General features: G+C 46.7%; 1 protein-coding gene across 3 annotated transcripts in view; it reads left to right on the forward strand.

Annotated features, from left to right (window-relative positions):
- LOC119170813 (cytochrome P450 1A1) overlaps positions 1-13,402 on the forward strand; it is a 72,824-nt gene extending 59,422 nt beyond the window's left edge. For all 3 annotated transcript variants that reach the window (XM_037422075.2, XM_037422074.2, XM_075886623.1), the window contains 2 exons: positions 3,667-3,798; positions 12,360-13,402. In XM_037422075.2, the coding sequence (XP_037277972.2) occupies positions 3,667-3,798; positions 12,360-12,712 (485 nt within the window). In that variant the 3' untranslated portion in view covers positions 12,713-13,402. The remainder of the gene's footprint in view (positions 1-3,666; positions 3,799-12,359) is intronic.
- The last annotated feature ends 469 nt before the right edge of the window (positions 13,403-13,871 follow it).

Raw genomic sequence — 13,871 nt, forward strand, 5'->3', positions numbered from 1 at the left:
ACGACGTACCTGGTGCGCCTATGGCAGAGCAGACCACATATACCACACGTGCTGTAGAGTAGTCATCGATCATGCAGACTTGCAGGCGAACTCTCATGCGCGGACAACCGATTGTCGTTCAACGCGTGCAGGTGTGCCGCCTGATCCTCCAGCAAAGCTCGCGTCTTCTGAGCTTCACAATCATTCCTCAGAGCATTTGACGCCGGACACAGTCCGCCACGCAGGCTCGTTGGTAACAACAGCGACGACGTGCGGTCCAACTGCATATCTGCCGCCCTTGACAGTATGCCGACGAAATCATCACGTTCGGCATAATAGAGAGCGGCCCCTTTTCAACCTTTCTGCTAAACAGCCATGTGTTCCAGCCTTAGCCTTCAAGACTGCGAAAGCACCTAAAAAAGTTTACCCGACGCAATGGCCAACCACTTGCCGTGCACATGACTAACCGCAATGCAAGGCGTTTCCGCATCCGTCGACTCGGCCACCCGCCCCGGCAGGCCGGCCGCAGTGCTACGCGGAGGTCTGTGTTTCATCGACATAGACGTCCGAGCCAGCATGACCGCCCCGCTGCTCCTTGTCGACAGCATGCTCAGCATCCTGTGCGCTGTCCGAGACCCCACTGCGGCTGGGAAACTTCAGTGCTCGGTCATCATGGGTGCGCTTAGATGCTTCACACTATTTCGCCCACATCGCTGGCGCGAGCTCTTCAGCGCCTGTCTACGGTTCCAGCTGTGAGCACGTTCGTCAGCCGCGTCCACTCGAACCGGCGGGTGCACTTTCAAATGATGCCGCCACGTCGTTGTGATATGCACGTGTCAATGAACGCAGCGACCCGGCGCTTTCATCTTTGCCCACAGCGTTTTTCCCAATGTCACCCGCTGGAGATTCACTGCTTCCCGATGGCTTATACACGTTAACAACTTGAAGTTCCCAAATCGACACTTTACGGATTGTCGTTCATGTATATAGCATTTGTCCCTCCCTTTCTTTTGTACATACGTTTTCAATCGCGCAAAGCGCTAGGGGGGGTGGGGGTGGAGCATATGTAGCGCCACGCTAGATTTGGCTAAGAGGCCGCGCCGAAAAAGAAGCGAGCCGCGTGGCTCGTGTAGCGCGAGCCACGAAGTATTTCAGAACGGCCTAGCTCCTGGCCTGGCTGGAAGCTGCAGCAGCGACTCCGCCTACGCCTGCGTCTCAAATGAAGCTGTGACCTCGGCACGGGCTCATCGCCGCCGTCTCGCCTCTCCTTCCTCGACAAATCAATATGCTTGTGCAGTGCAGTCATCTTCGTTTTTTTGTTATTGTCGCCAGCACACGGAGTGTTTCGAAACTCGCGCCGGCTGCTCAAGGCGTAAAAGGAGGGAGCGAGCACGTGCCTCTAGACCGGCCGTGGTATAACTCGATCGCCTTTTCATGAGATGGCACAGCTGAGCGTGCTCGCTTTGGGTAGAGTGGCGCTGAATCCACACACATACTTTGCTGTCGAAGCTTAAGGACATGAATCTAAAGCAAATAAAAGCACCAGTTTCCAGCTAACCAGCTACAGAGCGCACGACGGTGACTTGATAGATTCCAGGTGGTGCAGCCTGCGCACAAGCTTCTCCGCAGTGCATGGTTGCTAGCGGCGTTGGAAAACAATGGCGCAACTCTATTACCGAAAGGTAGCATATAGTTACTCAACCCAACGCTACAGTACATGCTACCTCATGCTGTCTTGCATGCTACATGCTATTTTGCAACTAGAATAAAATACCTACTCAGAGAATAATAAAGTGAAGAATTTCAAGTTGTACGGTTATTTGAACGCAAGAACATAAGTGAGCGCCTACTTAAGAAGCGCAGTGCAGTTTTGATTGCAAGCAAATATTTATAGCCGTGATCGCATTTCGCTTTTAAGTCCCGCGTCGAGTATCACAGCGCATGGAGACCAATATAAAGCTTGCAAAGAAAGGTCTACCTATAATATTTGCGGTGTGCCTAAGAATTCAAAGGTGGTGGTGGTTAAAACTTGCTTAATAGCTGGACGTTTTTTTGCGCAGAAGCTCCGTCTAGTCGTATCTTTCACAAGGCGTTCTTGACAGACCCATCTCGTGTGAGTCGCATATATTATAAAAACGCCCTCACTGGATTGCAGTCAATGATGAAGTCGTTCTTGAAAGTACGATCAAAAGCCGTGTGGTAGAGGCACTGATTATGTGAGATATTGGCGTGAAAGACCATTTACAACATGATCGAAAAAGCTGTCTTTACGCCAGTGGACTCATGAGTCTACTATTCACTTGGGCTCATTCAGACTTTGGTGAAGCAATAAGTTTGAGTCGGAGTAAGCTTGACTGAGCGATATATTGGCGAGTTTGAGTCCGAGTGGGCAAAGTTTTATTGTGTCTGAGTCCGAGTGAGTTCTGCAGAGGAAACTTTCAGTGAATTTAAGTCCGAGTGAGCTATCAAAGCAGAATGTATTTCTTGAGTAAGCCTGAGTGAGTTCCATCTTTTTTGCCGACTTACGGCTATAGCAAGTTCATTTTAAAAGATGAATGTACCATAAAAAGTGTAATCGAAGGGTAATCGTGCACATGTGCTTAGTACACAGTTCTGTGGTGTATTACATCCAGACGCAATGTGGTACTTTACTCTCAATTTGGTTAACTTTCTTTTGTTCTCAACATGTCGAGTTCACCACTGTCAATACAGCGTACTGTCTAACATATCGCTTTGTAAACGGTTAGTCCCGGTTATTCCCATTGTGTCATTTCCGGTTACAATCTTACGGTGCGTAAAGTATGCATTTTGAATAATAATAATAATAATAATAATAATAATAATAATAATAATAATAATAATAATAATAATAATAATAATAATAATAATAGGTAGGACTTTAACTCCGAAAATAACGACATAATTTATGAGAGAGGCCGTATGAAAGCTCCGGAAATTTTTACCATCTGGTGTTCTTTAACGTGCACTTACATCGCACGGGTTTCTAGCATTTTGCCTGCGTCGAAATGCAATCTCCGCAGCCGAGACAGAACCCGCAGCAGACACGATTTTATCGAAGATAAAATCCGTAGGTTCACTTGATTGCGGCGCTAACACATTTTTTGAAAACGGGATCAAAGAGAGAAGGCATCCAACCGATCATTTCTGTGCATCTTTCGCGAAGTGTATGTCATCCTGAAGTTAGGTATTCCTATAGAATCTACACACAATTGTGCTGAAGAAGTTGTATCGCAGGTAACTTAGTCGTAGATTATTCAACGTCAGCCTTTCTGTGGAACTGCATAGCCTATTACTGCAGAAAGACAGTAAGTAATACACATTTCTACACCGATACTGCACGTACAGCATAGGAGTACCTTCGTTTGTTATTTTCAGTGAGCGGGGCTTCCTTTAATTAGGCTTTGGTAGGTCTTTCAATTGTAAATGCGGCTATGGCCCTCGCTTCTGTCCTAATAACAGTTTTAAGGTTAATACTGTTTGGAACACTTGAGGTATGGCATTATCAACGGATTTTTTATTGCCAATAACAACAGCCTACACACTTGTATTATGTTCAGACAATAGTTGTTAGAACCATTTCTGTGTAACGACAGACGCGAAATAGTCAGAAAGTTCATACCGGAAGGTAATGCCACTCTCTGTCTGAACATTTATCGTCACACGTAGGAATGGATCCACCTGTCTACGAAGATCGAGAAAAGCTGCCTTTTACAACGGCCTGCATACTAGAGACCCTTCGCTGTCATCCCTTTGCCCCCGTCGGCATGCCCCACAAGACGACCGCCGAAACGAAAGTTGGTAAGCGGAAATTTCAAGGTTTATTGCATCAGGTATGTTTGTGTAGGAAAAAAGTTTTCGAGCGAGTCCGTAAGCAAACAGCAAAGTGCTCTGCAACCACATCCCAGAGTCTGTAATGCGTCGACACTTACTTCAGCACTTCTAGGTTGCCACGAATTATCCGATAACATAGCCTGGAAACTGAATAATTGATGAACTATACCGAGCAGTGCTTCACGATGACGTCTGAGAAGGTCATCAGTAGAAACCGGATTATAGGCAAATGCCTATTTTGTCTCTTGCGTTCCTATATCGTGTCATTTTGACATATTAGCACGAATTAGGGCGTAGGGAGAGCTTTTAAATGCTTTTATAGTGCCTATAAATGCCTATTTTGAAAGTTGGCACCTAAATCCTTATAAGTGCCTATAAATGCCTCTTTTCGAAATCGGTGCCCATGTAAACGCTATTTAACCTCAAATTTTGCTTTCAAGTACAGCTGGAGTATGGTATTCATGTTACTTGGCAAAATTGTGCTTTCGGAACACCCTGGAGTGCAACCTATAAGGCATCTCATAAATTGTTTTCAGCACTGTCAGCCTACGAGGCCTTTTACCCAATATGAATGTCGATTAGCCTTCACACGTTTTCACCAGCATCACGTCGCCTTCTCACATCTTTCCGGCGTCTGCTCGTTTGCGCAGGAAGCAGGAGGTACTTCTGTGCAGTGGCAGGACGATTAAGAATGAATGCGAAACCGTGGAGTGTCATCAAGGGAAAGTAAATTGTAGATAAAAAAATGACATTCATGTCGTTTTTTTTGCCATTTGCCTCCTAAATGGCGCTTCAATATGTCACGTGAGTGGAAGTTGTTGCGTGGCCAATGAAAAGCTTTGTATGACTGGAATTTTTTAATACGCTCGTTACACAAGCTGCGAAAATATGACGTGCAGGGTCAAGCTTGAAACCTTCACCACTCACTCGATGTAGACTTCACAAACCCGATTCTTGCCTGCCCTATTTGGTGTCGGAGCAACTCGGAGCTGCAAGATCACAAGACGCTGACGACATGCGCGCGTAAGGTTACATTCGCATGATATGGCCATGCCAGGACGTGCACGCAGGCGGTGTCCTGTCGTTGCGACGTTCTCCATTTTGTGCCGCCTGTTCCTGTGGGATGCATCCATGCGAACACGTTTGAATAGGCTGGCATGCGTCACGTATCCTTACCACGATGCACAGCATCGCACCACTGGAACTCCTTTAGGAGACGATGCACCAAAAAACACGCCTAGCGTTGTGCATCCTGGCACCAGCACGGTGCTAGAATGACGAGAACATCAACGCAAACGAACTGGAGGCAGCTTAGTCTTGCATCTCGCTCGATGCGAATTTTAGAAAAATAACGCGCATAGATTCTGTCCGTGTGTTTTAATATTTATGTCAACCTTCATACTTCTATTCAGGCAACAGATTGCACAAATTACGCACGTCGTCTCGGATAGGTCTCGCAGTGTCGCGTACTACTTTGACGTACGCAGGAACATTCCATCACGTCCACCATGTTGGGTCGCATGCCCGTGAGCTGAAGGTCAAGCAGTGCTCAGTCTAACTTATGTCCTCTTTACGGCGCGAATAGCACAGCAAATCATGGCAGATGAAATCGTGAGTGCCCAGTGCTTGCATTCCTCTTTGCTTTTCGAAATTTTCAAACCTGCGTAAGGGCCCTTAAGGTACAGGTAGAAGAAAAATTTAGCCTGTGAGTTTTGACCAAGTTATTACGAGGCAAAAAGATCCTTCTGCTCTATTTGGACCTGTGTAGCCCTTCTCAGCCATGCCGAAAAAAGAGATACCAAGAAGCATGCTTATTTAACGGTACTTAAGTGACCACGCTGGACTGGAAATGGAGGGATCGTATTCTGCAAACCCTGTGGCAAAAAAAAAGCATGTCTACGCTAAACCATTACGACTTTGTATCATGATAAACTGAAGCGTTTTATTTGCTTTCTTGTCGTAGACACACATCCCACGCATATTTCTTCAAAAATTTGAATTTTATCAAAGTATATTGAGCCTATATTTACGCTTTTTTGGAGCCTAAAACAGTGTTTTACCTGCCTATTTGTGGCGCCTAAAACCCTGTTTTTAGTTCCTATAAATCCGGCCTTTAGTTGTAAGCATAAAAATTATAACAAATAAAAAAACAAATGTTATTCGAAAAATAATCAACATTCCCGGCCACGCAAAGTTAAACACATAGTTCAAGTGGGTACAGTCTTTGTATCGGCCTGATCGCAAGGTGACCGCCTTGCAACTTGATCTTGCAAGAACGAATGAGACCGTCTGCCCTGCGGTACACTTCCGTGACCCTTGCAAGCTTGCATAGCTGGCGTGGCGTGTTGTCCGCATGCACGAAAACGATGTCCCCTTGCTTCAATGCTGCATTTGATTTCGTGTCGGCAAAGTGTGCAGATCGTAATTGCAACAGGTATTCTTTTTGCCAACGCTTCCGAAAACTTTCAACCAGCAGCTTCCTGTAGTTGTGTCTGCGTATGGCGTCTGATCGTTTGGAATTACCGTTGACTTCGTCAGCGGTCGCATACGGTATGGAAGTCAACCATCGTCCAAGGAGAAGTTCGCCTGGCGTCGAAGTGCAAGGTTCTCCTGCATCTGTCTCGATGAAAGTCAGAGGCCTATAGAGTTTGCGACTGCTTCGACCTCCGCCAGCACTGTCGATATTTCTTCGTAGTTCAGACGAGCTTTGCCGATAATTTTTCGCAGCGGAAGCTTCACTGATCATACAAGGCGCTCCCACCATCCACCCCACCAAAAAAAAAATGCCGTTGGTGCTGAGGTGACCAGCGACGTCCTCTTCAGAGAACATTCGGTGTAGCCGCTTTATATCTGCCGATGTCTTGTGAAAGCTTCGAGCGTTGTCAGAATAGATCACCCTAGGTAATCCTCTCCGAGCTGCAAATCGTCGTAGGCACAGCAGCAAAGCCTCGGATGTCATTTCCGAGACAAGCTCGAGATGCACGGCTCTAGATACGGCGCACGGAAAAAGTGCAACGTAGCACTTCGTGTCCCCTTTTTCCGTGTGTGGATACAGAGGGCCCGCGAAGTCGACTCCTACAACATCGAACGGGTTCGTTGGTGACACTCGATGACTTGTTAACGGAGCAGTCTCAGCACTTCCTGGGCCCGAACTGAAACGCTTCCATATATTGCAGCCATGCAGCACTATTTTTACCAAAGAGCGAGCTCGACAAATCCAATAGCGTTCCCGAAGCTGCGTAAGTGTATCTCTAACTCCTCCATGTAAGACTTGAAGATGGGCTCTGTTTGCCAAAAGTGTCGAAAAGTGGCGGCTTTACGGCATTATGATTGGGTGCTTGACATCTTGTGTGGAATGCATGAGGGATAAACGGCCTCCAACCTGAAGAATTCCGTCTTTGTCTATGTAAGGGCGTAGTTCAGCGATTCGAGATGTAGACTCGACTGGTTGGCCGTTGGTCAAAGTGGTGAGTTCTTCAAGAAAGCCTTGCTCTTGTGTACATCTTCCCAATACTGTTCAGCGTTCAGGATTTCTGTTGCCACAAGATGTCCTGTATGATTACTTCTTTTTCTGCATCGGTCAGTAAATCTGAAAATCCACGCAGTGACTCTGAGTAGGTGCTGAAGCCTGCTGTACCGTTGAATATCAATTATCGGAACTGAGAAGCGTGTCATTAGTGCGACGTCGACTGTTGTAACTTCACCTTGGGTGGCTTCCACTATGTCTTGTTCACTGAACTGTAGGGGCCATTCAGACATCGGTTCAGTTGGCCACTCGGGACCATGCCACCATTTTGAGCTGCACAGCAGTCTTTCAAGCGTCGTGCCACGTGTGAGTAGGTCAGCCGGGTTGTCCGTTACAGGACAGTATCTCCACTTTGATGGATCTGTAGTGCACCTAATTTCATTGACTCTGTTGGCTACGAACTGTTTCCACTTTTTGACGTCACCTTTGATCCATGACAACACAATGGCGGAATCTGTCCACATCGTGTAGTCAACTTGAACATTCCTCGAAACGCTTTTCACGTATGCCAACATTCTTGACCCGATTAAGGCAGCCAGCAGCTCCAATTGTGGCAGCGTTGTCTCCTTAATGGGTGCTACACGGGACTTCGCAATCAACAGTATCGGCTCCTCAGGACTTGATACGACGTATATCGCTGTTCCGTATGCCGCTGGACTGGCATCGCAGAAAACATGTACTTGAAGCACTTTGGGCTTCCTTGCTCCGCCGCCTAGATAGCGAGGAACGACGACGTCTTGCAGTTGTGGCAGCTGGATGACCCAATCATTCCATTCTTTTTGCAGGTCATTGGGGAGTACTTCATCCCAGCCAATTCCTCGTATCCACAGTCTCTGAAACAATATTCGTATGACAATAGTATATGGTTCTACAAATCCCAACGGGTCAAAAATTCTTGATGCTGACTGCAAGACAAATCGATTTGTACCCGTCTGTGCTGTAAAAAACCGGAATAGATTTTCAAACGAAAAGTTGAATTGATCCTTTGCAGGATTCCAAACCAAACCCAGGACCTTGACCGACGTTTCGTGAAGAACGACCACCTTATTACTAGTAGATTCCACTTGATGTTCAAGCGTGTGCATCAAATTTGCTGAATTTGTTGTCCATTTTCGCAATGTCATGCCAGCCGATTTCATTATTGTGCGCGCTTCTCGGCATAGTTTAGCGGCTCCCTCTTTTGTGTCGGCACCAGTGACTAAGTCATCCACGTAAAACGACTCGGCAAGAGTTTGCGCTGTTTGTGCCATGACAGCCGGTGCTCTTTTCACGTGGTAGAGAATAGTAGCTGTGGGCGAAAATGGGTTACATGTAGCTCCAAAAGGCACTCGTGTCATTCTCCACTCTTGCAGCTTGCCCTTGAATAAATCTCCTTCTGCAAACCAGAGAAAACGGAAAGCGTCTCTGTCGCCCTCCCGAATCGCAATCTGAACGAATGCCTTTTCTATGTCCGCGATAACTGCCACCGGGTGCGTTCTGAAGCGTAGCAGAATTTGCACGAGGTCTTGGTATAAGTTGTCACCCTTTTCAAGGCAGTCGTTAAGGGACTTGCATCCTTTGGCATGTGACGAAACGTCAAACACCACTCTCATTTTCGTCGTCAGTGCCTGTTCAGGCATGACTTCCTTGTGCGGCATGTAATATAATTTCGTCACCTCTGCAGGTACATCACTGACTACTTCGGCGTGTCCTGCCCTCAAGTACTCCCTTATGGTACCGTCATACGTTTCGAGCAGTCCTTTCCTGGAGTCGAGACGGTTGACAAGCTTGTCCAGTAGAGTAAAGACTACTTGCCTGCTGCTTCCAAGCTCGCAATTATCCTCCACAGGGAGGGTCACTTCATATCTTCCGTTTATAAAGCTAATCGTTTGCTCAAATGCCTCATGGTGTTGCTCATTTCAGGTGGCTTGTTTATCGTGTCCGTAATTCCTATGTTTTCAAGTTCCCAAAAGAAGCGCAAAATCTCGTCGGAATCGGTAGCTTGGGCTTTTAGCACGCACACCATCATTTGTTAAGTAGTTGGTCGGGACACCAAGTGCGATGTGCTTCCCTGGAAGGTCCATCCAAGCTTGGAGTTCAGTGCGATCAATGATTCGTTGCCTTCGCACCGTGAAACTTCGCCGGTCAACACTTTCCACATCTGATCGGACCCGATAAGTACGCTGATTCCACTCTTAGTTATGATAGATGGATGTTGGAGCTCATCGGCAACATCGTTTCCCAGCTTCTTGAAAGACGCAACGAAGGCTACGTCCATTGCAGTCTCTGCGATGTCTTGGCAGTTGCTTGGGATCTTTATTGCAATTAAGACTATTTCCGCGTCGGAAAACTGGCTTCGCAGTCGTAGTTCTACTATGCGACGCCTCTTAGTCTCTTGATCCGATGTATTTGCGAAAGTATTGAAGGCTATTCGAGTTGCTCTCACGCTTTTCAGCTTGAGGTGCTTAGACAGATCTTCAGTTATGAAAGTCCTCTGACTGCCACCATCAAAAACGCCTCGTATGTAGCGGCAGGTGTCATCATTCATGGCCCATGCTCTGAAAGTCTGAAGAAAAATGCAAGCGGTAGAGCCTTCCTTGACGGGTCTTCTTTCAAGTGATGCGCAGACTGTCGTAGTTTTTTCGTAGTTCTTGGTAGGCTAGTCTGACTTCCGCGAACACCTATCGGGATCGCACATGCTTGTAGCGTGTCGAGCTTGGCATCTGGAGCAGTATATCCTCTTTTTGCAGTCCCATGCCCGATGTCTTTTGGTGGTGCAGCGGAAACACCTTTTGTCGTTGGAAAGTAGTTTCTTCTTCTGCGTCAGTGACAAGTCAGCTGTGCAGGCTTCCGATCCGTGATGTCTGGACGAGCAGAATACGCAGTTGTCCCTTTTTTCTCGTACAGAGTTGCTGTGAAGCACAGATGACGTCGGTTTCCCACGCTGAGAGTACGTCGACTGATTGGCCACGGGGAGTGTTCCATGTCCTCGTCCTTTGGCATCTTTAAAATCACTCTTCTCCCGGCTTTCCAGCTCAATACACAGGAAGTTGAGCACATGGTCCAGTCCCACGGGTGTAGCTTCAGCTCTCAAGTCATATGCCAACTGGACGGCACATGATCGATGATACTGCACGACTATATCCCGTGTAAGAGCACGCAGTACGATGTCGCAGAGCACTGACGAAAATGACTTGTGCGCACCCAAAGTCTCTAAGCCTCGGATATTCACGAGAACTTGGTCGTACAAGCTGCGTAGCGCTTTGGTGTCCGTCGATGAACGGACAGGGCTTAACATCCGTAGCTTGGCAAAATATTCTCGCTCCAGGCGCATCTTGTCCCCAAATCGCTTCTGTAGCATTTTGATAGCGTCACTGTAGCAACTTTCTGTCGTCGGAAGGCCCACAATTACTGATGCAGGGTCTCCTTTAAGATACAGTCACAGGTAATGAAACTTCTCTGTGGCAGTGATGCGATTGTTACTATGAACAGTTTGGTAAAATTGTTCCCAAAATTCAGTCCACTCACGTAGGTCTCCAAAAAAAGGAGCTATTGTCAGTTTAGGCAATTTAACTCCAGTTCCGTCTGATGGTGCTGCGACTGTCTGGGCAACTGTTTCTTGAGTTCCGGTCGATGTCCTTAGCATGCGATCTTTCTTGCTGAGAATCTCTGCGAGAATGCGCGTAGCACTGTCCTCGTATTGTAAGACAGCGTTATACTCGACTTCGAACTCCTCGTCAGGTTTATGCGGCTCAATCTCGTTGTTCAGGTTTTTAAGCTTTTCGTTATTAGCCTTCAGCCTCTCTTATATGGAGTTGAGCTGGTCATAGGAGGCAGAGTCGTTAGCGAGGAGCTCACTTGCCTCGTTTAGAATCATCGTGTTCCGTGCTCGCCGCGACGTCCGCTTCGACTTCAGTCGCTCCATGCAACTGCAGTTGACTGGAAGCCGTCCGTAGGGTCCTGGTTTTCAATCCCGGTTCTTCGGCACCAATTATTAAGACGATAGCGTTCCAGACACTGCGATCAGACTCAACTCCGTCTTCAAGGTATAAGGCAAAAATATACTTGTTGATTTAACTGCGCTCAGAAGCGCTCTGCTGTCACTTGTCTTGTCTTGTCTCCTAGGAGATCTTGGCTCATACCCACATGGGGGATTGGCCACACTGTACCTCATAATAGATCATTTTTTACAACGCTTGCTAAAAAAATAAAGAGAAGTTAGATAGGAACAATATTAATGTTCCTTTGAAAAAACGTGAAAAATTGCAGAAGAATGCGATAAACCACTTGTCACTTGAACCACTGTCACTTGAGCGTCCCCGCGTCCCTCGCTCGCGCTCTTCTTCTTCCTCGTTTCCTTGTCCCAGCCCAGAACGTGAAAAATAATCAACACTATAACAAATAAAAAACAAATGTTATTTGTATTTGAAAAAAAGTCAACAATGGTAGTTGCTCTTTGTCCTCCGACTACTGCTCTGCGTCAACAATGTTGAATGGATAAGTATTCTAAAACACAGGAGACCCACAGGACTAGTTTCTGCCCTCTTCCCGTGTTCTTAAACAGTACAAGCATTCTCTATAGTAGTACCAGGTTAATCAATACAACAGTTGCATCATCACTGGCCAGAAGTAGAAAGAGAGGGAGAAATTCAATGGGGAAAGGCATGGAGGCTAAATGTATAATATCGCGGTTTCACTACACTGCGCTGTGGAAGGTGTGAGGGGAGACATAAACGTAAGGACGATAAGAATGGGAGGGGAAAGGATATGAATGGAATCAAGCACACGCACACGGCAATTTCACAATCGTTCAACAAGGTGGGTAGCTCATATAAACATCAGTAGCGCCTTAGTCACTTTCTAATGCGAAGCTCGCGTCTTCCGGCCTCCAAAATGAATTGCAGAAAGTGTGACAGTGAGGACCTAGGAAACCCGAATGTTTGCAAAAAGTGTGCTTCTAATAGTGCTCGTGGTCACCGTGTTATACAAACTTCGAATTATAACATTCTTGAAAACCTCGCAGGAACGCAGCCCATACCCAAGGACACGAACGTATTGTTCAACATCTACAGGGTGAATCACGACCCAAACCTATGGGAGGAACCGGAGAAGTACCGGCCTGATCGCTTTCTGGACACTGTCACTGGAAAACTACGTCAAGGCGCCGGACCACTCGTCAGCTTTGGACTGGGTACAAGGGCCTGTCCAGGAGAAAAGCTCGCACACGTGAACATATTCTATATCATCGTCCGATTCATGCAGAGGCTCACCTGTAGTGCAGTTGATGACGCTTCCAGCGTGGAATTGAAAAGCATTGGCTCGTCCCTCTTTTTCCTACCACTTCAACGTGACATCGTTCTCACAAGAATAAACTGAGACTGGAAGCGCCAAGTTGAAGGAGCGCCAATGCTAAACAGGGCCCATAGCAAGGGCGCAAAGTCAAAAGGTGCTCATAAGGCAATGTAAGTAAACGTGTGTTGTAATCAACTGCTCCGAACAGTAGGGCCAACGCGTACATTCGTGGGAAGATATTTACTCCGTTAACCCCCATGTGTTCGTATCATAGTCTCTTGAAGACAGTGACTAGTGTTGTAAGAGTCTACCCGTTGAAATGAGCGGTCAATAATACGCCGACCACTAGCTCAAGTCACACACGGCACACAAAGAGTTACTTAAAAAGTTTCATAAAGCGCGTAATACACCGTTTATCAGGACCCATCCGTGTGCGAAGTTTACACTTACCCCCCGCCCTTATTTTTTAGGGGCGAAGCTTCTTTAGGCATGGGCTGTGCGTCTCCTGTATGTAGTCACCTCTCGTTTAGTTCTTGCAGTGTTCACTAGATGGCAGTACTTGTAGCTGCCGATGAAAGATGCGAGTGTTAAAAAATAGGAATGATGTCACATATGGTGCGTGTCATTGGTAGAAGCCAATCGTTCGATTTAGTGCGGCGACGTACGCTAGGGGAGCGTTGTAATAAAATCGAGTGGGCAAAATGTACGGAGGATTCACGGGTTACCAGGTTTACCTCCGGAGCTTCGCCCACTCATCATTATTTTCTTCGTGGATATGGCGGCACTTTTTTTTTCTTTACACCAATTCCTTCCCTTTCCTACCTGAAAGCAAAAAAAGTCAAAAGTTTTCTTGCAATACAAGTCTTACATAGAAATGTAGGACGAAATGTGTAGTCGTGCACTAATATACGCGATATTTTTTGGCTCTTTGGCATAAATTTTAGTGTAATGCATGCAATATATGTAACGAAGCTTATCTTACAAAGATCTAGGACCACATGCCATTCTTCTCTACACGTTGTTGCAGGGACAACTCAAGGATTATGCGCCGCCTATTACCCGAGGTAGGGTAACGAGGTCCAATCACATTTTATACACGGCACTGTTTAGACTGAGAACTAGCCCTTCTAGAGAAGCTGGTCGCGTTACGCACAGCTCTTACACGTCAGAACCTTCTGGACAAACCTGCGCACCTTGCGATCTCAGTTTTTCTTGTTTTAAAGAGTGCCACGATGTCCATCTA

This window comes from Rhipicephalus microplus, chromosome 2, assembly GCF_043290135.1.
Source record: "Rhipicephalus microplus isolate Deutch F79 chromosome 2, USDA_Rmic, whole genome shotgun sequence".
NCBI classification, from domain to species: Eukaryota; Metazoa; Arthropoda; class Arachnida; order Ixodida; family Ixodidae; genus Rhipicephalus; species Rhipicephalus microplus.